This window comes from Balaenoptera acutorostrata, chromosome 5 (genome assembly GCF_949987535.1).
Source record: "Balaenoptera acutorostrata chromosome 5, mBalAcu1.1, whole genome shotgun sequence".
Classification (NCBI taxonomy): domain Eukaryota; kingdom Metazoa; phylum Chordata; class Mammalia; order Artiodactyla; family Balaenopteridae; genus Balaenoptera; species Balaenoptera acutorostrata.
In genome coordinates this window covers 66,720,081-66,747,408 of record NC_080068.1, presented here as the reverse complement: position 1 = coordinate 66,747,408, position 27,328 = coordinate 66,720,081, and the positions used below count along the sequence as shown (strand labels likewise).

The 27,328-nt window shown below is 37.7% G+C and overlaps 1 protein-coding gene and 1 pseudogene across 1 annotated transcript in view; one reads left to right on the top strand and one right to left on the bottom strand.

The window, feature by feature from the left end:
* The window catches only part of SPMAP2L (sperm microtubule associated protein 2 like), a 69,458-nt gene that overhangs the window by 8,429 nt on the left and 33,701 nt on the right, over window positions 1–27,328 (top strand). The window contains exons 2-3 of the mRNA XM_007165281.2: window positions 15,130–15,160; window positions 26,844–26,909. Coding sequence (XP_007165343.2) covers window positions 15,130–15,160; window positions 26,844–26,909 — 97 coding nt within the window. The remainder of the gene's footprint in view (window positions 1–15,129; window positions 15,161–26,843; window positions 26,910–27,328) is intronic.
* LOC103007787 (40S ribosomal protein S11-like) lies at window positions 1,679–2,152 on the bottom strand (annotated as a pseudogene).

Genomic DNA, 27,328 nt, shown 5'->3' with positions numbered 1-27,328 from the left:
TCCTGAGAGGCGTTCCCTGCCTTTCCTTTATAGGTCAGTGGTATCCCGTTCGAACCTGAGGCTGAGCAGTTCACACATGGGCTCCTTAAGGAGGCAGGGTAGAGGGCAAGTGGAGAGTAGTTATACTTTGATATTTCATCCTTATCGTGTTACAAAACGCTTTACTTCTACATGCAGCGGGAATCCCTGTGTAGGAGTGCCTCAGTCCCCATCAGGGAACAACAGCTTTTTAATCATGCTTCCTCCCAGCAGATGGCAGCCTTCCCCATCAGATGGCTTGGAGCACAAGCCAGATCATCCCACTCTTGGCTCCAGGGGCAACAGGAACAATGTGGTTTGTTTGCTACGGAATAAAATACAAACATCTAAAGGGCATAACACAGCCATAACGTCCTGATTAGCTCTTAAAGGGAGATGCTATTCATCATCCTGCTCAGAATCCTTTAGAGGTTCCTTCCTGTTGGCCTTAGTAAGAGCCAAACTCTTCCAGGGCTCATTGTGATCTGGCCTCACCACAAATCCTGCTCTCCTTTTCCTTGCTCCCTTCCCTCCAGCCACCCTCAAAGCTGTCTTGCTGCGCCTTTCTCTTAATTTCACCTCAGGGCCTTCACACTTGCTGTTTCTTGGCCTGAAATGCTCTGCTTCTCTCATTTCCTTTTCTCCCCTCTCCTATATCTGGCCCTTTCTTGTCTTTCATTTCCACAGGTAGAGTGTCAACTTCCTCAGAAGACGCTTCCCTATCTCCCTAAACTAGGTGCCCCCTTCCTTCCACGCAGTGAACATCATGCTAGTTTATATTCTTCGGGTACTCACCACCGTCTGAAATTGTTCACCTGCTTATTGTCTGTCCACCTGAAAGACAAGCTGCTTGAGGGTAGGACAGGGACTTTATCTTGACCCTTCTCTAGTCCAAAGCTTAGAACGTCGAGGTGACTTCCGCATAAAAGTCATTCATATGGACATTGTCTAGATTCATCCAGTCGTTATTCAGCTCACGGTAACATGTCCATTGAGTGTCCTACATATGTAACACCATCTCATTTTATCTTTAAAACAACCCTTTGAAAAAAAAAAAACAAAAAAAAAACAAAAAAAAAAACAACCCTTTGAAGTAAGTACTATTTGTGTCCCCACTTTGCAGATGAGGGAACTGAGGCAGAGAGGAGGTAGGTGACTTGCCAAAGGCCACACACACAGTAACAGAGCAGAGGTTGGGCTCAGGCAGGCAATCCCACACCCTGCTCCACTTCACCACCCCACTTCTACCTGTGCTAGGTACTATGGGTGACAAGGGAAGTAAGGAAGATAATGAGGGGAAGGAGCTCAGCACAGTGCTTGGCACATTGTAAGTGCTCAATAGATATTATAGTGTTTTGTAAATAGTGGGCCTGTCTATTCTATCTATTCAACTGTGTATGTTACGTGCTGTGAGGAGTACAAAATAAAGCAGTCTTTCCTCACGTGTTTACAAGCTTAGGGAAATGATATAGACATAAATATAACAAAATATGTAATTAGAGCCCAGATGAGTGATGTGGCCTTCAGTCCAACCATAACCAGACCCTCGACCTCCATGTACAATTATCTCCCATTCTTGTATCACCCTGCAAAGTTGTTTTTTTTTTTTGACTGGGAAAATAATTTTATTTTGTTTGGCACAGTGGGCAGGGGTCCAGTCTTAGAACTTCTGGAATTGCATCTTGGTGCCGGCAGCCTTGGTGACCTTCACATTGAAGCATTCTGTCTTGCTCAGGGGCCAGCCCTCACCCACTGTGTAAATGTCACCGATCTGGATGTCCCTGAAGTAGGGGGAAAGGTGCACGGACATGTTCTTGTGGTGCTTCCCGAAGTGGTTGTACTTTCGGATGTAGTGGAGGTAGTCTCGGCAGATGACAGTGGTCCTCTGCATCTTCAACTTGGTCACCAAGCCAGACAGGATCCGCCCTCAGATGGAGAAATTACCAGTAAAAGGGCATTTCTTGTCAATGTAAGTGCCCTCAACGGCCTCCTTTGGTGTCTTGAAGCCCAGACTGATGTTCTTGTTGTATTGCGGGAGCTTCTCCTTGACAGTTTCACCAAGCAGGACCCTCTTCTTATTTTGAAAGATGATCAGTTGCTTTCTGTAGACACGCTCAGTCTGAATGTCCGCCATCTTCCAAGCTGCCTGAAAAAAGGTTCTGCAAAGTATTTTTGTCCTCAATTCGCAGATGAGGAATCTGAGACTTGGCATTTGTCTGTGGGCATGTAGTGGTGGGACCAGCATTCAAAGCCCTGTTAGTTTGCTCCAAAGCCTGTGAAATACTGCAGTGGCTATACAGGAGAAAAGAATGGAGAATGGAGAAAAGAAGCACTGCTGTTACTCTCTAGGAAAAAGGAGCTGGGAAATATTTTAGGAACAGGGAGTGATACTGGAGTTTTACTCAGGTAGATCTGCCCCAAGGATGGATTGGATGTTTGAAATCCTGCCCCTGCCCCCAAAGAAATGTGAATGCTTGAACACTGCTGTGCCCGAGTCATGGCTCCACCCACATACTGGGGATTTCAATTTGAGCGCATAGTTAGTAGGGGAGGGAGCTTGATGCCACTGGAAAGGGCACTAAACTAGGAGGTTACTTCTGGTTTTGTCATAGCTGCATGTCTGTTTCCTTCCTACTGAAATGAGAATTATAGTGCTGAGAATCTGGATTTTAATACAGCTGCTTAATTTGATACAGCAAGATGTTGCCAAAATGAGATTACTATATATTCTTGAATATAAGGAAATTTGGAAAAACTCTAGCCAATTTGAATAGATAAACTTTTAGGAAGAAAGATAGACAAATGTTTATTTAGAATTGTGTTAATTTAGTTATACCTATAAAATTAAAATAACATTAAAATCAATGATATAATTTAGAAATAGTTCTTATTTCTAACGTTACATTTCATGGAAAAGCAGTTTTATTCAACTTTTTCACTTGCATGCTTGACATCACTAGAGTTACCTTTTGAGTAATTTAACACTTTTTCCAGGAAAATCATTTTTTATTTCTTAAGTTATTTGAGATAGAAAATTTAAGAGTTTTATTTTAGAAATTTTCAAACACACCCAAAATACAGAATGTTATAGTGTACCCCCATATACCCATCACTTAGTTTTAATAATTATTAACATTTTGCTAATCTCATTTCATCTAGGTATTCTCTTACCAACCCTCCCTACCACACACACACACACACACACACACACACACACACACAAACACACACACGCATACACATATTTTTGGGCCTCCTGTAGGACAAGTTTTTTGTTTTTTTTTAAAATTTAATTTAATTAATTTATTTTTTATACAGCAGATTCTTATTAGTTATCTATTTTACACGTATTATTAGTGTATATATGTCAGTCCCAATCTTCCAATTCATTCCCCCCACCCCATGCTCTCCCCCTTGGTGTCCATGCGTTTGTTCTCTACATCGCTATCTCTATTTCTGCCATGCAAACCAGTTCACTGAACCATTTTTCTAGCTTCCACGTATATGTATTAATATACGATATTTGTTTTTCTGACTTACTTCACTCTGTATGACAGTCTCTAGGTCCATCCACGTCTCTACAAATGACCCAATTTTGTTCCTTTTTGTGGCTGAGTATTGTTTTTTCTTGAAGGATAAATTTATTAATTTATTGAACAAATACTTATTATACTTAACAGCACAGTTCCAGAAGCTGCCTGTTAGTCTGATTCTGCCTTTGCTGGGGAACCTGTCATCTGCTTGTGCAACATCACTCATGGGCCTCATCAGACAAGTTGTTTTAAAGAAAATACTAGACACCATTTCATTTTGCCCATAAGTATCTTATATGCCTTTCTTATTGCTAAGGACTTTAAAAAACCCATAATTATCATGCCATTATTTACACTTAAAATTTACAATTATTCTTTAATACCGTCTAATACCCGCTAAATATTTAAGCTTCCTTAATTGTCTCAAAAGTGTATTTTTACAGTTGGTTAGTTTGAATTAGCCCTCAAACAAGGGCCACACATTGTCTCTTCTCTGTTACTCTTTTTTTTTTTTTTTTGGCCGCACTGGGCGGCATGTGGGATCTTAGTTCCCAGACCACGTATGGAACCTGCACCCACTACAGTGGAAGCACAGAGTCTTAACCACTGGACCACCAGGGAAGTCCCTCTGTTACTCTTTAACACTAACCCTAATCCCCTCTCCCTTTTTAAAACACATTTGTTAGAAACATTGGGTAAAATATCCCATATTCTGAATTTAATTTGTTCTTTGTGACGTCTTTAACTTGCTCTTCTAGCTCTCCTATTTTTTGCAAAGTATATAGATTAAGAGGCTAGCTTAGACTGAAAATAGTTTCAAGCAAGAATTTTTCATAGGTGCTGCCATGCTTGGGGGCATACGGTGTCAGGCTCTGACGTTTGTGGTGGTTCTAAGATTGATGAGTGAGTTCAGGTGAGGTTGGCTCAGCCCCCCATGGTAAAGTTCCCCATCCGCCTTTCACCAGATGGTTTCAGCAACCAGTTTCGTTCTTCACCTAGATTCCATTATATCATTAGGGGTAAGATAGGCACCTTTTGAAGCTGTGTTTGATGCTGTCACTAGAAATTATGTAACAAGCCATCAGAACCCATTCATGTAATGTAACAGAACTTTTAAAAAAATTCATTCTGTAGCTGTACTTTTATCTGCACAATACAACTACCTCATTCTTTGTGTTTTGTGTTTCTATTTTGCTTTTTAAAATGATGTTTATTTATTTAGAGCAACATCCAATGCTTAGGATTACAAAAGCATATCCCCAAGAATAATTATTAAATCTGTTTTAAATTTCTTTACCTCGTCCCTCTTTTTAAATACTGATTTAAATTTAAATTGTAGGGAGAGCTCTATAATTATTTTAGCATTAATTGAAGTTGTTTCAGGCTGATATGTTTTCGTTTCTCATTTCTTTGTTGGGAAAATAAAGTAATTGAGAAAGTGCCTCATAAGATGAGTTTTTATAAGAACTTGCATGCAAGGTAACCTCGTTTCTGAGGAATAATTTTTGGGAACAAAATCTTTCCTTATACTCAGTTATTTATGGTGCTCTACTGAAAACTTCTTATTTTTTAAAATTATCATGGTTTCATGAAACGCATATATCAAGAGTAAAGTTTAAAGAAGGAAGAAAACTAAGAAAATAGGATTCTTTTCACCTTTTCATTCTCAAGTCCTATAATTTATTTTATGTGTGTATAACACCGTTGAGACCTCACAAGAGAAGTTTCTTTCAGATTTCAATATTAGGAAAAGCTGATGTTTTTTGCTTTCAATGGTAGAATTAGAATGCTCAGGCAGAGCCTCCCATCAAGCCTCTTAGATAGCCTCAACCACCAGAGGGCAGACAACAGAAGCAAGAAAAACTACAATCCTGCAGCCTGTGGACCAAAAACCACAGTTACAGAAAGACAGAGAAGATGAAAAGGCAGAGGGCTATGTACCAGATGAAGGAACAAGAAAAAACCCCAGAAAAACAACTAAATGAAGTGGAGATAGGCAACCTTCCAGAAAAAGAATTCAGAATAATGATAGTGAAGATGATCCAGGACCTCGGAATAAGAATGGAGGCAAAGATTGAGAAGATGCAAGAAATGATTAACAAAGACCTAGAAGAATTAAAGAACAAACAAACAGAGATGACCAATACAATAACTGAAATGAAAACTACACTAGAAGGAATCAATAGCAGAATAACTGAGGCAGAAGAACGGATAAGTGACCTGGAAGACAGAATGGTGGAATTCACTGCTGCGGAACAGACTAAAGAAAAAAGAATAAAAAGAAATGAAGACAGCCTAAGAGACCTCTGGGACAACATTAAACGCAACAACATTCGCATTATAGGGGTCCCAGAAGGAGAAGAGAGAGAGAAAGGACCAGAGAAAATATTTGAAGAGATTATAGTCGAAAACTTCCCTAACATGGGAAAGGAAATAGCCACCCAAGTCCAGGAAGCGCAGAGAGTCCCATACAGAATAAACCCAAGGAGAAACACGCCGAGACACATAGTAATCAAAGTGGCAAAAATTAAAGACAAAGAAAAATTACTGAAAGCAGCAAGGGAAAAACGACAAATAACATACAAGGGAACTCCCATAAGGTTAACAGCTGATTTCTCAGCAGAAACTCTGCAAGCCAGAAGGGAGTGGCATGAAATACTTAAAGTGATGAAAGGGAAGAACCTACAACCAAGATTACTCTACCCAGCAAGGATCTCATTTAGATTTGATGGAGAAATCAAAAGCTTTACAGACAAGCAAAAGCTAAGAGAATTCAGCACCACCAAACCAGCTCTACAACAAATGCTAAAGGAACTTCTCTAAGTGGGAAATACAAGAGAAGAAAAGGACCTACAAAAACAAACCCAAAACAATTAAGAAAATGGTCATAGGAACATACATATCGATAATTACCTTAAACGTGAATGGATTAAATGCCCCAACCAAAAGACATAGACTGGCTGAATGGATACAAAAACAAGACCCATATATATGCTGTCTACAAGAGACCCACTTCAGACCTAGGGACACATACAGACTGAAAGTGAGGGGATGGAAAAAGATATTCCATGCAAATGGAAATCAAAAGAAAGCTGGAGTAGCTATACTCATATCAGATAAAATAGACTTTAAAATAAAGAATGTTACAAGAGACAAGGAAGGACACTACATAATGATCCAGGGATCAATCCAAAAGAAGATATAACAATTATAAATATATATGCACCCAACATAGGAGCACCTCAATACATAAGGCAACTGCTAACAGCTATAAAAGAGGAAATCGACAGTAACACAATAATAGTGGGGGACTTTAACACCTCACTTACACCAATGGACAGATCATCCAAAATGAAAATAAATAAGGAAACAGAAGCTTTAAATGACACAATAGACCAGATAGATTTAATTGATATATATAGGACATTCCATCCAAAAACGGCAGATTACACGTTCTTCTCAAGTGCACACGGAACATTCTCCAGGATAGATCACATCTTGGGTCACAAATCAAGCCTCAGTAAATTTAAGAAAATTGAAATCATATCAAGCATCTTTTCTGACCACAACGCTATGAGATTAGAAATGAATTACAGGGAAAAAAACGTAAAAAAGACAAACACATGGAGGCTAAACAATACGTTACTAAATAACCAAGAGATCACTGAAGAAATCAAACAGGAAATAAAAAAATACCTAGAGACAAATGACAATGAAAACACGACGACCCAAAACCTATGGGATGCAGCAAAAGCGGTTCTAAGAGGGAAGTTTATAGCTATACAAGCCTACCTAAAGAAACAAGAAAAATCTCAAGTAAACAATCTAACATTACACCTAAAGAAACTAGAGAAAGAAGAACAAACAAAACCCAAAGTTAGCAGAAGGAAAGAAATCATAAAGATCAGAGCAGAAATAAATGAAATAGAAACAAAGAAAACAATAGCAAAGATCAATAAAACTAAAAGCTGGTTCTTTGAGAAGATAAACAAAATTGATAAGCCATTAGCCAGACTCATCAAGAAAAAGAGGGAGAGGACTCAAATCAATAAAATCAGAAATGAAAAAGGAGAAGTTACAACAGACACCGCAGAAATACAAAACATCCTAAGAGACTACTACAAGCAACTTTATGCCAATAAAATGGACAACCTGGAAGAAATGGACAAATTCTTAGAAAGGTATAACCTTCCAAGACTGAATCAGGAAGAAACAGAAAATATCAACAGACCAATCACAAGTAATGAAATTGAAACTGTGATTAAAAATCTTCCAACAAACAAAAGTCCAGGACCAGATGGCTTCACAGGTGAATTCTATCAAACATTTAGAGAAGAGCTAACACCCATCCTTCTCAAACTCTTCCAAAAAATTGCAGAGGAAGGAACTCTCCCAAACTCATTCTATGAGGCCACCATCACCCTGATACCAAAACCAGACAAAGACACTACAAAAAAAGAAAATTACAGACCAATATCACTGATGAATATAGATGCAAAAATCCTCAACAAAATACTAGCAAACAGAATCCAACAACACATTAAAAGGATCATACACCACGATCAAGTGGGATTTATCCCAGGGATGCAAGGATTCTTCAATATACGCAAATCAATCAATGTGATACACCATATTAACAAATTGAAGAATAAAAACCATATGATCATCTCAATAGATGCAGAAAAAGCTTTTGACAAAATTCAACACCCATTTCTGATAAAAACTCTGCAGAAAGTGGGCATAGAGGGAACCTACCTCAACATAATAAAGGCCATATATGACAAACCCACAGCAAACATCATTCTCAATGGTGAAAAACTGAAAGCATTTCCTCTAAGATCAGGAACGAGACAAGGATGTCCACTCTCACCACTATTATTCAACATAGTTCTGGAAGTCCTAGCCATGGCAATCAGAGAAGAAAAAGAAATAAAAGGAATACAAATTGGAAAAGAAGAAGTAAAACTGTCACTGTTTGCGGATGACATGATACTATACATAGAGAATCCTAAAACTGCCACCAGAAAACTGCTAGAGCTAATTAATGAATATGGTAAAGTTGCAGGTTACAAAATTAATGCACAGAAATCTCTTGCATTCCTATATACTAATGATGAAAAATCTGAAAGAGAAATTATGGAAACACTCCCATTTACCATTGCAACAAAAAGAATAAAATACCTAGGAATAAACCTACCTAGGGAGACAAAAGACCTGTATGCAGAAAACTATAAGACACTGATGAAAGAAATTAAAGATGATACCAACAGATGGAGAGATATACCATGTTCTTGGATTGGAAGAATCAACATTGTGAAAATGAGTATACTACCCAAAGCAATCTACAGATTCAATGCAATCCCTATCAAATTACCAATGGCATTTTTTACGGAGCTAGAACAAATCATCTTAAAATTTGTATGGAGACACAAAAGACCCCGAATAACCAAAGCAGTCTTGAGGCAAAAAAATGGAGCTGGAGGAATCAGACTCCCTGACTTCAGACTATACTACAAAGCTACAGTAATCAAGACAATATGGTACTGGCACAAAAACAGAAACATAGATCAATGGAACAAGATAGAAAGCCCAGAGATTAACCCACGCACCTATGGTCAACTAATCTATGACAAAGGAGGCAAAGATATACAATGGAGAAAAGACAGTCTCTTCAATAAGTGGTGCTGGGAAAACTGGACAGCCACATGTAAAAGAATGAAATTAGAATACTCCCTAACACCATACACAAAAATAAACTCAAAATGGATTAGAGACCTAAATATAAGACTGGCCACTATAAAACTCTTAGAGGAAAACATAGGAAGAACACTCTTTGACATAAATCACAGCAAGATCTTTTTCGATCCACCTCCTAGAGTAATGGAAATAAAAACAAAAATAAACAAGTGGGACCTAATGAAACTTCAAAGCTTTTGCACAGCAAAGGAAACCATAAACAAGACGAAAAGACAACCCTCAGAATGGGAGAAAATATTTGCAAATGAATCAACGGACAAAGGATTCATCTCCAAAATATATAAACAGCTCATTCAGCTCAATATCAAAGAAACAAACACCCCAATCCAAAAATGGGCAGAAGACCTAAATAGACATTTCTCCAAAGAAGACATACAGACGGCCACGAAGCACATGAAAAGATGCTCAACATCACTAATTATTAGAGAAATGCAAATCAAAACTACAATGAGGTATCACCTCACTCCTGTTAGAATGGGCATCATCAGAAAATCTACAAACAACAAATGCTGGAGAGGGTGTGGAGAAAAGGGAACCCTCTTGCACTGTTGGTGGGAATGTAAATTGATACAGCCACTATGGAGAACAATATGGAGGTTCCTTCAAAAACTAAAAATAGAATTACCATATGACCCAGCAATCCCACTACTGGGCATATACCCAGAGAAAACCGTAATTCAAAAAGACACGTGCACCCGAATGTTCATTGCAGCACTATTTACAATAGCCAGGTCATGGAAGCAACCTAAATGCCCATCAACAGACGAATGGATAAAGAAGTTGTGGTACATATATACAATGGAATATTACTCAGCCATAAAAAGGAACGAAATTGAGTCATTTGTTGAGAAGTGGATGGATCTAGAGACTGTCATACAGAGTGAAGTAAGTCAGAAAGAGAAAAACAAATATCGTATATTAATGCATGTATGTGGAACCTAGAAAAATGGTACAGATGAGCCAGTTTGCAGGGCAGAAGTTGAGACGCAGATGTAGAGAATGGACATATGGACACCAAGGGGGGAAAACTGCGATGAGGTGGGGATGGTGGTGTGCTGAATTGGGCGATTGGGATTGACATGTATACACTGATGTGTATAAAACTGATGCCTAATAAGAACCTGCAGTATAAAAAAACAAACAAAACAACTAATACTAAACTTTCATTGGGTTATTTGTATGGAAATATGTTAATATAAATGTTTCAGACATTACATGAAATTTCTAAAAATCTTATATTTGTATTTGTATGGAAATATGTTAATATAAATGTTTCAGACATTACATGAAATTTCTAAAAATCTTATATTTGTATTTGTATGGAAATATGTATGGAAATATGTTAATATAAATGTTTCAGACATTACATGAAATTTCTAAAAATCTTATATTTGTATTTGTATGGAAATATGTATGGAAATATGTTAATATAAATGTTTCAGACATTACATGAAATTTCTAAAAATCTTATATTTGTATTTGTATGGAAATATGTATGGAAATATGTTAATATAAATGTTTCAGACATTACAGGAAACTTCTAAAAATCTTATATGTTCTGGTATAATGTTATAAGTAATAATCCTAGTTATTACTTTAAAATGTATATCTCAGAAATAACTAATTTTCTTGTCAACTGCATTATTATGAACTTTCATCAAATCTTTAACCATGGTCATTTTTAAGTCTTTTGTCATTTACAGACAGTTCTGGGTGTACTCTGATGATTTTGCAAATATGTTCCTATAAAAGGGTTTCATCTTCAAGAAATTCATGGAAAAGACTCTGACAAGTACAGGTTTCTGGTAACTGACTGTACTGCTGAACTGAATGAATAAGCATTTTCAGAACTCTAATGAAAAACTGATGAACTCATAAAAGTGCTAACAAAAGATCAAGATAGGGCTTCCCTGGTCGCGCAGTGGTTGAGAATCTGCCTGCTAAGGCAGGAAACACGGGTTCGAGCCCTGGTCTGGGAGGATCCCACATGCCGCGGAGCAACTAGGCCCGTGAGCCACAACTACTGAGCCTGCGCGTCTGGAGCCTGTGCTCCGCAACAAGAGAGGCCACAATAGTGAGAGGCCCGCGCACCGCGATGAAGAGTGGCCCCCACTTGCCACAACTGGAGAAAGCCATAGCACAAAAACGAAGACCCAACATAGCGATCAATCAGTCAATAAAGAAATCTTAAAAAAAAAAAAAAAAAAAAAAAAAAAAAAGTTGCAAAAAAAAAAAAAAAAAAAAGATCAAGATGAAAAAAAAGAAATTAATTACATGGGACTGAGTGAACTGATGAGGATGAGTATAATTTTTGTGACTTTCTGTCTGAATTAAAAAAAAAAAATCCCACAAGGACTCAGAGGAAAAGAATATACAAATCAATTTTCACTGCAAAGTAAAGGAGCTGTTACAGTGGAGGATTACTGGACTGAATGTCAATATTATGACATAGTATAAGTGTGTTTCATGTTTGGTAATTGCAATCATTGTTGCTTTTGTTGTGGTCATCCATGTACAATGCTTGGTGTCAGTCTATTTATCTCTTGTAAAAATAAAATACAGTGTGTGTGTGTGGGAAAAAAAAAAAAAAAAGAATGCTCAGATATAACTGTACAAGGCTTTAATTATACATTCTTCCTTTTGTTTCATTTTATTTTCCTTTCTCTTCTCCCTCCACTATTTTGCTATCTCTTTCCTTGAATTTTTCATCTTGAAACAGATAATATCCTATTGTAGTGTCTGCATTTATGTAAGCAATCTAAAATCCTTTTAGAAATGAGGGGAGGGTATAAATACATAAGGAAACCAATGAAAATACATGTGAGTACATGATCACAATTAGGTTCTCATTTCATTAATATTAATTTTCATAGTTGGAATCTTTAATAGTAAATTATTGGGTTGGCCAAAAAGTTCGTTCGGGGTTTTCTGTAAGCTGTTGGAGAAAAACCCAAATGAACTTTTTGGTCAACCCAATACTTAAACTTTACAATTACTGAAACTTAACAGTTACTTAAACTTTTTTTTATTTACAGAAATTTAAGCATTTAAAATTAATCTTAATTTTAAAAGTTTTAGGATTATAGCTACGATTTATTGTGTATTTACTATGTTTTGGGCACTATGCAGAGTGCTTTACACGTATTATCTTATTTAACTTTCAGACAACAACCTTTTGTGGTACATGACCGTGAGAAAACTAAGATATGGAGAGCTTTGGTAAACTTGCCCAAGATCAGAGGTTAGAGCCAGGATTTGGTTCTAGGCAGTCTGATTCCAGAGCCAGTGGTCCTATCCATTAAACAATATTATAGTATTCCCTAAACCTGTTTGCTTCAAAAAATACCAGTGCTTGTCCCACCCCCTGAGTTTGTGACTTAACTGGGCTGGGACCCAAAATTTTTAAAAGATTTCCAGGTGATTCTAATGTGCAGACAAGTTTGGAAACCATTGTAATACTGCTTTGCTTGGGACATAGCTAACACAATGGCCACCTGAGAGCTATTCCTTCCTGCCAGTTGATGAGATAACATCAAAAATGTGTTTCTAAAATGAAGCATGAAAGCTCTACCTGTGGGAGAAATTATAGCATGAAAGGGCAAAAGGCAATAGCATAATTCATTCATATTACCAGCATTTGTAGAAGTTATTTTAGGATTGACTCAGCGTTATACTGACTCTGACTTGTGTATATAAAGCTGGAAACCAAGCTTGGTGATGCATCAAAGTCCACAAAACAAGTGCTGTATCTTTCATGAGTGACAGCATGACTGTGTACAAGGGCATTTTTGTAGACTACTCTCCCCTCTTCCTTAGGTCTGAGTCAGTTTAGCCTTAAAAGGAGAGTAATAGAAAATAGCCAAATTCAAAATTTTCATTTACTTTTTTTTTTTTTTTAAGGTCATAGCCTATCTCCTAGTGGGCTGTAAACTCCTTGTAAAGAGAAACCGTATCTTATAAATTTTGTTCTCTCAACTTTGGCACCAGGCTGCACATACTAGAAACCCAATCAATACCTGATTGCTGTGTTTCCTACAGTGCTCCTACATTGATGCACTAAAGTTGTAACTAATAATTCTACCATTCGTCTACTGTCTGCATCTATTATATGCAGGGTGTTTTACATACATGTCACTAATCTTTACACACTACCCATTATCCTCCTATCTGAGGAGAGGAAACTGAGTCTCAGAGAAGTTAAGTAATTTGCCCAAGATTGTACAGCTGAGTAAGTAACAAAACTGGGGTTTGAGCCATGTCTGTCTGATGCCAGAGCACACCCACTTGCCTTTACCCCAAACACTCCAGAGGGTGGACTCCCAGACGTGATTAAAAACTCCCAAGGAGAAACTGTCTGAAACAATTTGTCATAATGAGGCCTATTATAATAGGCCTTTGGATAATTTGGCCTGTATGATCACCTATATTTTCCCACAGTAAAAAAAAAACTTCTAAACATGAATTTTTTTTTTTTAAGATTTAATTTTATTTATTTTTGGCTGTGTTGGGTCTTCGTTGCTGTGCACGGGCTTTCTCTAGTTGCGGCAAGCGGGGGCTACTCTTCGTTGCAGTGTGCAGGCTTCTCATTGCGGTGGCTTCTCTTGTTGCAGAGCACGGGCTATAGGCGCACGGGCTTCAGTAGTTGCGGCGCACGGGCTTCAGTAGTTGTGGCACATGGGCTCTAGAATGCAGGCTCAGTAGTTGTGGCGCACGGGCTTAGTTGCTCCGCGGCATGTGGGATCTTCCCGGATCAGGGATCAAACCCGTGTCCACTGTGCCACCAGGGAAGTCGCTCTAAACATGAATTTTAATTTGCTTCCATTTTGTCTGTTTTGAATAGTTCAGGTGTATCCAGCTTTCTACTGTTAAAGATACTACCATTAACATTTTTGTGCATAAATCTTTGCCCACAATGGAATTATTTCTTTAGGGTACATTTTTAGAAGTAGAATTGGATTAAGGAGTATAAGCATTGCTGATTCGTACTACCAAATTATTTTTCACAAAGTGTACTAACTTAAATATCCACCAGCAGCATGCAAGTACTCATTTCATCTTACCCTTCCAGCATTGTTTTTTTTTTGTTTTTTGTTTTTGCTGCGCCTTGTGGCCTGTGGGATCTTAGTTCCCCGACCAGGGATTGAACCTGAACCTGTGACCCCTGCAGTGGAAGCACAGAGTCTTAACCACTGGACCACCAGGGAAGTCCCTGCATTGTTATCCTTTGTAAAAAATTTTTGCTCGTTTGATAGTTTTTAAAAATCTCATATTTTATTTGCATTGTTTTGATTACAAGCAAGTTTGAACTTTTTCTTATGATTATTAGCCCTTTGTGTCTCCATAGATGAATTCCTCTTCTTTATTCATTTAACTTTTGACACCTTCCTTAGTGTTTTCCTTATTCATCTATCCTTTTATACTCTTCAGTTATTAAGACTATTAAGCCTTTATCATTTTACCAAATATTTCTCCAAGTTTTTATTCTCTCTAAGTTTTACTTTTTGACACACAGAAGTTTTAAGTTTTAAATATTTTAATCTGTATGTTTCCTCTATATCTTTTGTCACCTTTAATGCAGATTAAAATCCAGTGATTAAGTAGGTATTCTCTTTTTTTTGCTCTAGTTCAATTTTTTTTAAAAATTTAATCTTTGATTTACCTGTGGTTTACTTTGGTAAAATAGTGTGACATATTTAATTTGGTCTTTCCCCTAAATAGTTACTTTTCCTAGCTCCTTTATTTATTGATTTGTGATGGCTATTTTTATCATATATTTGATTCTTACTGAATCTAATTTTTGCTTTTACTTTTCTTTTTGCAGATCCTGGTCCCTGTGACTTTGTAAGGAAATGGTAAGAATATAGATATAGTACCATTTTCCCAGACTTTACTGGCTGAATGGGGCACTCAATCTGGGGCATTTGAAGTGAAAGCCTATCTTGGGGGTTTTGAGAAGATTCCTATGCTTTCCCTTTGTCATAAGGCCCTTTTCTCATGGTAATTCCTGTGGGAAAAAGGAAAGAAGAGAGATAAAGTGATTAAGATGAAGATTTAGGAGAACTCTTCTTATATTCACTCAGTGCTTGCTTGTTTGCTCAATGCTATGTGTGTCACATAATAGGGCTGAACCTTTAAGGAACTTGGGATTCTGCACTGACAATCTCATGTCATAGATTTTGTGAAGCTCCAAGTTAATGTATCCCAGTCTCCTCTTGCCTCTAATTCAAATTCAGTAGCTAATGAAATTTCAAGAAACTGTCCTCTATGGAAAAAAATGTGTTTGTGTGTGTGTACATACAATGTATAAACTAGATGCCTCCTGAAAATAGATGCTTACTCTTGGTTTGGCTAAGAAATACTTAGAAGAGGTAACAGAATAGAATCATTAAAGAGAAAATACCAAGGGTTCATATCAATGGCTCATATAGATGAGAAGTAAATAATATCAGATTTTATTTTTATCTACTCTTTTAATAAGTCAGTTAAAACCATTCATATTGTTATTATTTAACATTTACATTTATTGTTATTAGTTAGACTTATTTTGCATTTTCTATTTACTATGCTTTCTAGTTGTTTTTTCCTCACCTCTTTTAGGTATTAAATACTGCTACCTTATTTTTATGTAATACTTTGCTGTTTAGAAAGATTTTTTTTCTCACAAGAATCCTGAGAAGTCGATAGGGTGGATATAATCAACTAGATTTTACTGAGAGGAAATGAAATTAAGAGAAATTATGTAACTTGCCAAGGTTGTATGATGGCTGAGTAGAAGATCTGGTAGAACTAACATTTACTGAGTATTACTGAATATCTACTTAAAATACCAAATTACTTCAAATAAAGGTATGCTGAGTGAGCAGACTCTCCAATTACTAGATAGACAGTGAAATCATTTACACCTGGTAAGTTTTTATACTTAAAAAAAGACTGTGAAGAGAGTGTTTTTTAGATGTTTTTGTTTTTGCTGTTATACTACTTATTGCTTTTGTTTTATTGCTTAATTTGGTTTGATTCTGTGAGAAAATTGTTCTATCTCCATTTTCTATCCCTGTCCCAGTCCTCTCAAATAATCTTGTTAAACAAATGTGCTGTACCTGATTGTTATAAAAGAAAATATGTTCTGAATATAAGCAAAATAGTCAAGTGTAAAAGAGCATTTTGACTGAAAGAGAGAATTATTTGAGTTACCCAATCAATTCAGACCTGAAATCATTTCCATAATTGTTGCTATATAAACATATATTTATTGCTCTGCACCTAAGGTAAGGATTTCCAAAACTTTCTTAGCTGTTGTCAAACTATAGGAGACTAATTATCAATGAAGACATGGAACAGCAAGGGAATCCTCATGAAAAAAAAAATTGCCTTCAAGAGTTAAAATCCTGGGGCTTCCCTGGTGGCGCAGTGGTTGAGAGTCTGCCTGCCAATGCAGGGGACGCAGGTTCGCGCCCTGGTCCGGGAGGATCCCATATGCCGCGGAGCAACTGGGCCCGTGAGCCACAACTACTGAGCCTGCGTGTCTGGAGCCTGTGCCCCACAACAAGAGAGGCCGCGACGGTGAAAGGCCCGTGCACCGCGATGAAGAGTGGCCCCGCTTGCGGCAACTAGAGAGAGCCCTTGCACAGAAACGAAGACCCAACACAGCCATAAATAAATAAATAAATAAAATGCTGGCTTAACTCCTAGGAAAAAAAAAAAAAAAGAGTTAAAATCCTTCGACCACATTCTCTTCTTTCTGCACAGGATCACGACTAGACATTGTGAGGTAATATAATACCTGAGAGAGAAGGGAAGCCTGCCTTAAGATGAAGAGATGTAGGTTGCAGATGTAGCTATGGTGACATAATGCACAATAAGTGATTGAAAAGGAGAGATATTAGACCTCCACATAGGATTAGCAGATGTTAATGAGATAATTTCCAATTGAAGTAACAATCCAATTTAAGTATCTATAGGAATAAATGAGGAAACTCAACTGTCTTGTGTAAAATGATACATTAAAAGAATATTGTCTAGCTGATGAAGAAAAGGTAGGGAGGGAAATCTTGGCTTGGAGGTGATGATGGGAGCCAGAAGCTGACTTGCTTGCAAAGATTAATATATAATAAAATGTTTTGTCTGGACTAAGGCTTGCTTTTTTCCTCCACCTAGCCACCCCCCCTGGAAAGTTGGCTCAGGCTGTCTCAGCAGGGCTCAAAGAGTACCTACATGGCAAAACCATTCTTTTATTGAGTAAGGGTGTAGTTTTTTGGGGTTTTTTTTCCTTCTGGCAATGGACAGTGTCTTCATTGTTTCCTGACAGTAACATGGCTTAGGGAGTGCATTGTATCAATTACATAGCAGATCTCAAACATTTCACCACCAAAGAATCTCAATCCACCACCACAATTTCATGTTTGGAAATATTTTTTGTTGTTATTGTTCATTATATTTGTTAATTTAAAAAAAAATTAAGGACATGCAAAAGTACTAATCAGAGTCTTCTATCAGTGTGAAGTAATGTATGGAGTTGATATAGTTCAGAAACAAATTTGGTGTTTGGAGAGCCTCAACAGCCTGTTAGTGGGTGGTGTAGGATTCCATTTGATTTTCTGAGATGTTCTAAAGGTTGTGGACTCCCATTATTGTCTTCATAGATCTCCTAAGGTTTTGGGAACTTTAGGCTGGGAACCCTTGAGGTAAGCATCAGAGTAGTCCTGAGGGACAAAATGCAGATAGGTTAGTTGCAGTAGGAAAGGGGGTAGTTAGAAGAGTCCAGAATATGACACTGGGGGAAAAGGGTGTAGAAGCGGTATACTGTTCTTACTGCCTTCAAACCTGTATTTTACCTAGCAAACTCTTTGAGTGATAACACAGTTTAAACAATCTTAAATGTATTACTTTATCTGGTTTACTGATGGTTCCATGATTTTCCCTTATAAGATGCTTAAACTCAGTTTATATTTTAAACAATTAAATACCAATTCAATTCAATTCAATTAGCATTTACTGAGCATTTACTATTATACGTGCAAGGTATCATACTAGGTGCTGTGAATGAGAAAGGAACAAGGAACTAACATTTACTGAGTACTCACTCCGTGGTTAGAATGTGCTAGGTACATAACCCTTCGAGATGGATATAGTTATTTTTATTTACAAATGAGGCTAACTGCACTGGCCTCCTGTTATTTTTCAGACATATAGGCATGCTTCTGCCCCAGGGCGTTTGCACTTGCTATCACTGCTTCAATGGGATGATCTTTTCTTGAAAAGTTTATATACCTTATCCTTGTTCAAATATAAGCTGATCAGTGATGCCTTCTTTGACCACCCTATTTAAAATTGCAACCCCATTCCCCTCTACATACTCCTCATCCCCTTACTGACTTTTTCTTTGTAGCTCTTATTGCCATCTTATATACTATGTATTTATTTTTTCATTATTGTCTTTCCGCCCTGACTTGAGGGCAAAGATTTTGTCTGTTTTGTTCCCCTATATACTCTCAGTCCTAGAACACTACTTGTTACATAGTAAGTGCTCAATAAATATTTGTTGAGCAAATGAATGAAAGCTGAGAGAATTAAGTAACTTGTTCCGGGATAAGAAAACAGCACTTCATTTAAAAATAAGAAAACACAGAATATCCATTGTTGGTACTGAAATAATAATCTCTTACATGAGAAGAATGGTTGGATCAAGCATTCCGTGTTTCTAAGATTGAGTGCTGCCACCACCACACTGGCCTCAGGGGAAATGTTCCATTGTTAATACTGTGGCCTGGGTGTGTGCCTAGAATCCTGACTTGCATTTCTCTGCTAGCACAGCTAAGGCAAGGCATTAAGGGGCAAATAAGTCATTACTAAAGGCTGAGGGACAACAAAAGTTGTTGAGTTTAACAGGGAGTAACATGGAAATAGATAAACTGATTGAGAGATTTCAGCTTGATCTTCAGGATGGATGGCCCAGTTTTGTGACTGTGCAACCTCAGGAGTTCCTGTTAATCCCCCCTTGCCTCCTTCCACTTTCTAAAAGGAGCTTCATGATGCATCAATCACCATTTAATTAGGAAGACTTCATGTAAGGGTTTGCCTGTGCTGTGTCAGGCCCAAATCCTACCTGGCACCAGGGCCAGGGCTTATTTTAACATAAAGAGTTTAGAGCCTATTAGAGAGCTCAGGCAAGGGAGAATGCTTTTCCTCTCACCTGCTTTTTTGTACATAGAAGCACTTTCCTTGAGTAATTCTGACCTCTTTCCTTATCCCATAATTAGACTCCCCAGGGGGTGGAAGTGACATCTGTTTGATGGGATTGGGAGAGAGAACTGGTCACTTCTGGGTCCTCACTTTTTGGGACCTGCTTATCTACAGTGAATGATCTTTGTGATCTGCTTTCTGTCACATAGCAAACTTAGCCTCTGAAGGGTGAGGCTTGCAGCCTTGGGGGACAAGTTCAATACAGGGTTGTCAGAGATCCACAGGACTCTCTTCAATATCATTTTATCAATAACAGAGAAAGTATTTTTTTTCTACTTGTCTGACTTCTATGCCTATTTTTCAGTTAGTTCCTAATTGTGGTAGGCAAAAAGGGTTGTTATTTATTGGGTCCTTCAAACTCCAAGCAAGTACATAAATAATTATAACATGAGCTACAGTAAAATAGGTGGTGTATTAGTCTGCATAGGATAGGCAATGCTGCAGTAACAAACAAGGTACAAAACTCTCAATGACTAGATGCAATAAAAGTTTATTTATCCCTCATGTCACAATCCAGTGTGAGTTAGCTGGCTGTGCCGTACAGAAGATGTAGTTTCTAGGGTCACTGCAACAGGAAAAGAGAGATGGAGGAGGAGGACACTAGTTCTCTCCTTTTTTTTTTTTAATTTTTATTGAAGTATAGTTGATTTACAATGTTGTATTAGTTTCTGCTGTACAGCAAAGTGAATCACTTATACATATACACATATCAACTCTTTTTTTTTTAAAGATTCTTTCCCCATATAGGTCATTACAGAGTACTGAGTAGAGTTCCCTGTGCTATACAGTAGGTTCTTATTAGTTATCTATTTTATATATAGTAGTGTATATATGTCAATCCCAATCTCCCAATTTATCCCTCCCCTTCCCCCCTGCCAGGACACTAGTTCTTAAGTGCATTGCCCTGGAGTGATACCCAACACTTCTGCTGAACGTAGACATAACTGGTCACATGGCTTCAAACAACTGCAAAGGAGGCTGGGAAATGTAAAGGATCACATGGATACTTGGGGAGCACGAACTGTGTCTGCTATCGGTGGTTTCAGAATAGTCAGGGAAGGACCAAGGGAGCAGAGTAGGGCAGAACAGGGGATGAGCAGTACCCAGAGTATATTTTGCCTTTTTCATAGTTTTCTCAAAGCCAGATATTCATTCTGAAATTTATCTATACAATCTCTTCAGAATCCAATGCCATCAAGCCATTTACAAAATTACTTAAATTACTTAATATGAAAATTGTGGGGTTTTGCCATTAAGTGTGCATTTTACCTGGGTTCTTCTGGAGACAATATGCTCTTGGTTATATTGTATATATATTATCTTTGTTTTATTATGTACTGTATTTTTAATGATTTTAGAAGTGAGTATTTTGGGTCCACAATATTTTGAATACTTTGCACTTTTTAGCACTCTTCAAATCACATAAAATAGAGCATGTGGAAAGAAGGGCCTCTGGAGTGTGGAGTTCTGGACTTTGGAGAAGCTGCTGGCCTCACTGAATGCTGGAACAACCTCCCGAAGGCACAGCTGAAGCAACAGCTCAGATGTAATTCTTTTTGAGGATGGTGCCTACATACTCTAGTACAAAGTATCTACTTTGAATCAAATAACTTGGTATGGTTCTGTGGCCCAATAAGAAGAATACAGTGGTGACCAGGCCCTCCCATCAGGAAACTTGCTCAAGCCTCTTAGATAGCCTCATCCACCAGAGGGCAGATAGCAGAAGTAAGAAGAACTACAGTCCTGCAGCCTGTGGAACAAAAACCACATTCATAGAAAGATAGACAAGATGAAAAGGCAGAGGGCAATGTACCAGATGAAGGAACAAGATAAAACTCCAGAAAAACAACTAAATGAAGTGGAGATAAGCAACCTTCCAGAAAAAGAATTCAGAATAATGATAGTGAAGATGATCCAGGACCTCGGAAAAAGAATGGAGGCAAAGATCGAGAAGATGCAAGAAATGTTTAACAAAGACCTAGAAGAATTAAAGAACAAACAAACACAGATGAACAATACAATAACTGAAATGAAAAATACACTAGAAGGAATCAACAGCAGGATAACTGAGGCAGAAGAACGGATAAGTGACCTGGAAGACAGAATGGTGGAATTCACTGCCACAGAACAGAATAAAGAAAAAAGAATGAAAAGAAATGAAGGCAGCCTAAGAGACCTCTGGGACAACATTAAATGTAACAACATTCGCATGATAGGGGTCCCAGAAGGAGAAGCGAGAGAGAAAGGACCAGAGAAAATATTTGAAGAGATTATAGTCGAAAACTTCCCTAACATGGGAAAGGAAATAGCCACCCAAGTCCAGGAAGCGCAGCGAGTCCCATACAGGATAAAGCCAAGGAGAAACACGCCAAGACACATAGTAATCAAATTGGCAAAAGTTAAAGACAAAGAAAAATTATTGAAAGCAGCAGGGGAAAAATGACAAATAACATACAAGGGAACTCCCATAAGGTTAACAGCTGGTTTATCAGCAGAAACTCTACAAGCCAGAAGGGAGTGGCATGACATATTTAAAGTAATGAAAGGGAAGAACCTACAACCAAGATTACTCTACCCAGCAAGGATCTGATTCAGATTCAAAGGAGAAATCAAAAGCTTTATGGACAAGCAAAAGCTAAGAGAATTCAGCACCACCAAACCAGCTCTACAACAAATGCTAAAGGAACTTCTCTAAGTGGGAAACACAAGAGAAGAAAAGGACCTACAAAAACAAACCCAAAACAATTTAAAAAATGGTAACAGAAACATACATATCAATAATTACCTTAGACGTGAATGGATTAAATGCGCCAACCAAAAGACACAGGCTTGCTGAATGGATACAAAAACAAGACCCATATATATGCTGTCTACAAGAGACCCACTTCAGACCTAGGGACACATACAGACTGAAAGTGAGGGGATGGAAAAAGATTTTCCATGCAAATGGAAATCAAAAGAAAGCTGAAGTAGCTATACTCATATCAGATAAAATAGACTTTAAAATAATGAATATTACAAGAGAAAAGGAAGGTCACTACATAATGATCAAGGGGTCAACCCAAGAAGAAGATAGAACAATTATAAATATATATGCACCCAACATAGGAGCACCTCAATACATAAGGCAACGGCTAACAGCTATAAAAGAGGATATAGACAGTAACACAGTATAGTGGGGGACTTTAACACCTCGCTTACACCAATGAACAGATCATCCAAACAGAAATACTGAGGAAACACAAGCTTTAAATGACACAATAGACCAGATAGATTTAATTGATATTTATAGGACATTCCATCCCAAAACAGCAGATTACACTTTCTTCTCAAGTGCGCACGGAACATTCTCCAGGATAGATCACATCTTGGGTCACAAATCAAGCCTCAGTAAATTTAAGAAAATTGAAATCATATCAAGCATCTTTTCTGACCACAACTATGAGATTAGAAATGAATTACAGCAAAAAAAGTGTAAAAAACACAACCACATGGAGGCTAAACAATACATTACTAAATAACCAAGAGATCACTGAAGAAATCAAAGAGGAAATCAAAAAATACCTAGAAACAAATGACAATGAAAACACGACGATCCAAAACCTATGGGATGCAGCAAAAGCAGTTCTAAGAGGGAAGTTTATAGCTATACAAGCCTACCTCAAGAAACAAGAAAAATCTCAAGTAAACAATCTAACCTTCCACCTAAAGGAACTAGAGAAAGAAGAACACACAAAACCCAAAGTTAGTAGAATGAAAGAAATCATAAAGATCAGAGCAGAAATAAATGAAATAGAAACAAAGAAAACAATAGCAAAGATCAAGAAAACTAAAAGCTGGTTCTTTGAGAAGATAAACAAAATTGATAAACCTTTAGCCAGACTCATCAAGAAAAAGAGGGAGAGGACTCAAATCAATAAAATTAAAAATGAAAAAGGAGAAGTTACAACAGACACCGCAGAAATACAAATCATCCTAAGAGACTACTACAAGCAGCTCTATGCCAATAAAATGGACAACCTGGAAGAAATGGACAAATTCTTAGAAAGGTATAACCTTCCAAGGCTGAACCAGGAAGAAATAGAAAATATGAACAGACCAATCACAAGTAATGAAATTGAAACTGTGATTAAAAATCTTCCAACAAACAAAAGTCCAGGACCAGATGGCTTCACAGGTGAATTCTATCAAACATTTAGAGAAGAGCTAACACCCATCCTTCTCAAACTCTTCGAAAAAATTGCAGGGGAAGGAACATTCCCAAACTCTTTCTATGAGGCCACCATCACCCTGATACCAAAACCAAAGATACTACTAAAAAAGAGAATTACAGGGCTTCCCTGGTGGCGCAGTGGTTAAGAATCCGCCTGCCAATGCAGGGGACACGGGTTCGAGCCCTGGCCCGGGAAGATCCCACATGCCGCGGAGCAACTAAGCCCGTGCGCCACAACTACTGAGCCTGAGCTCTAGAGCCCGCGAGCCACAACTACTGAAGCCTGTGTGCCGCAACTACTGAAGCCTGCGCGCCTAGAGCCTGTGCTCCGCGACAAGAGAAGCCACCGCAATGAGAAGCCTGCGCCCCACAACAAAGAGTAGCCCCCGCTCACTGCAACTAGAGAAAGCCCGCGTGCAGCAGCAAAGACCCAATGCAACCAAAAAAATTAAATAAATGAATAAATAAATAAATTAAAAAAAAAAAAGACCATGGGTTTAAGTCCCAATCTGGTTTAAAAAAAAAATAAAAAATAAAAAAGAGAATTACAGACCAGTATCACTCATGAATATAGATGCAAAAATCCTCAACAAAATACTAGCAAACAAAATCCAACAACACATTAAAAAGATTGTACACCATGATAAAGTGGGATTTATCCCAGGGATGCAAGGATTCTTCAATATACGCAAATCAATCAATGTGATACACCATATTAACAAATTGAAGAAGAAAAACCATATGGTCATCTCAATAGATGCAGAAAAAGCTTTTGACAAAAGTCAACACCCATTTATGATAAAAACTCTCCAGAAAGTGGGCATAGAGGGAACCTTCCTCAACATAATAAAGGCCATATACGACAAACCCACAGCAAACATCTTTCTCAGTGGTGAAAAACTGAAAGCTTTTCCTTTAAGATCAGAAGAAGATAAGGATGTCCACTCTCACCACTATTATTCAACATAGTTTTGGAAGTCCTAGCCACAGCAATCAGAGAAGAAAAAGAAATAAAAGGAATACAAATTGGAAAAGAAGAAGTAAAACTGTCACTGTTTGCAGATTTTATTATACTATACATAGAGAATCCTACAGATGCCGCCAGAAAACTACTAGAGCTAATCAATGAATTTCGTAAAGTTGCAGGATACAAAATTAATGCACAGAAATCTCTTGCACTCCTATACACTAATGATGAAAAATCTGAAAGAGGAATGAAGGAAACACTCCCATTTACCATTGCAACAAAAAGAATAAAATACCTAGGGATAAACCTACCTAGGGAGACAAAAGACCTGTATGCAGAAAACTATAAGACACTGCTGAAAGAGATTAAAGATGATACCAACAGATGTAGAGATATACCATGTTCTTGGATTGGAAGAATCAATATTGTGAAAATGACTATACTACTCAAAGCAGTCTACAGATTCACTGCAATCCCTATCAAATTACCAATAACATTTTTTACAGAACTGGAACAAAAAATCTTAAAATTTGTATGGAGACACAAAAGACCCTGAATAGCCAAAGCAGTCTTGAGGGGAAAAAATGGAGCTGGAGGAATCAGACTCCCTGACTTCAGACTATTCTACAAAGCTACAGTAATCAAGACAATATGGTACTGGCACAAAAACAGAGATATAGATCAATGGAACAGGATAGAAAGCCCAGAGATAAACCCATGCACCTATGGTCAACTAATCTATGACAAAGGAGGCAAGGATATACAATGGAGAAAAGACAGTCTTTTCAATAAGTGGTGCTGGGAAAACTGGACAGCTACATGTAAAAGAATGGAATTAGAACACTCCCTAACACCATACACAAAAGTAAACTCAAAATGGATTAGAGACCTAAATGTAAGATCGGACACTATAAAACTCTTAGAGGAAAACATAGGAAGAACACCCTTTGACGTAAATCACAGCAAGATCTTTTTTGATCCACCTCCTAGAGTAATGGAAATAAAAACAAAAATAAACAAATGGGACCTAATGAAACTTCAAAGCTTTTGCGCAGCAAAGGAAACTACAACCAAGATGAAAAGACAACCCTCAGAATGGGAGAAAATATTTGCAAATGAATCAACAGACAAAGGATTAATCTCCAAAATATATAAACAGCTCATGCAGCTCAATATTAAAAAAACAAACAACCCCATCCCAAAATGGGCAGAAGACCTAAATAGACATTTCTCCAAAGAAGACATACAGATGGCCAAGAAGCACATGGAAAGCTGTTCAGCATCACTAATTTTAGAGAAATGCAAATCAAAACTACAATGATGTATCACCTCACACCAGTTAGAATGGGGATCATCAGAAAATCTACAAACAACAAATGCTGGAGAGGGTGTGGAGAAAAGGGAACCCTCTTGCACTGTTGGTGGGAATGTAAATTGATACAGCCACTATGGAGAACAATATGGAGGTTCCTTAAACTAAAAATAGAATTACCATATGACCCAGCAATCCCACTACTGGACATATACCCAGAGAAAACCATAATTCCAAAAGACACATGCACCCCAATGTTCATTGCAGCATTATTTACGATAGCCAGGTCATGGAAGCAACCGAAATGCCCATCGACAGACGAATGGATAAAGAAGTTGTGGTACATATATACAATGCAATATTACTCAGCCATAAAAAAAGAACGAAATTGGGTCATTTGTAGAGATGTGGATGCATCTGTAGACTGTCATACAGAGTGAAGTAAGTCAGAAAGAGAAAAACAAATATCGTATATTAATGCATATATGTGGAACCTAGAAAAATGGTACAGATGAACCAGTTTGCAGGGCAGAAATTGAGACACAGATGCAGAGAGCAAACTTATGGACATCAAGGGGGGAAAGTGGCATTGATATTGGGATTGATATATATACACTAATATGTGTAAAATGGATAACTAATAAGAACCTGCTACATAAAAAAAAGAAAATTAAAAAAAAATCACATTAAATAGGACATTGGTTTTTCTTTCTCCCTCAAATGAGATTTGTTTGAGTAGGAGTCATCTAATGTAATCGTATTTGTTAAACATTCTCTTTGAATTAATCAGCTGGTATTTGTTAGTTCTTTTTCTAGGAAGAGAATTCAAGATCTTTCTAGGCCTAAGAAACAATGGGGAGCCCCAGATAGGTAAGGCAATATTATGTAGTCTTGTGTGTGATGATGTATTCCTTACATTAAATAGGTAAATATTATTCTTACCTGTCCACTAACACTGCATCCCAGCACCTCTGTGCTCAACTGGATCCACTGAATCAATATTGTCACCTCAGTTGAGTTAACACATGGGAGGCAAACCCTAAGTCAGTGATTCTCAAATTGGACTGCACACTGGAATCACCTGGAAAATTTTAAGACTGACTGATGCTTGAGTCCCGTTCCCAGAAATCCTGACTTATTTGGCCTAGGGTGCAGCATAGGCTTCAGGAGTGTTAAAGCTCCCCAGATGATTCCAATACGCAGACAGGTTTGAGAACCACTGTCCCAGGGCATTATGCCACACTCACATGAAACACTTGTGCCCATCCTCCAAGTTCAACTTTGTTGCT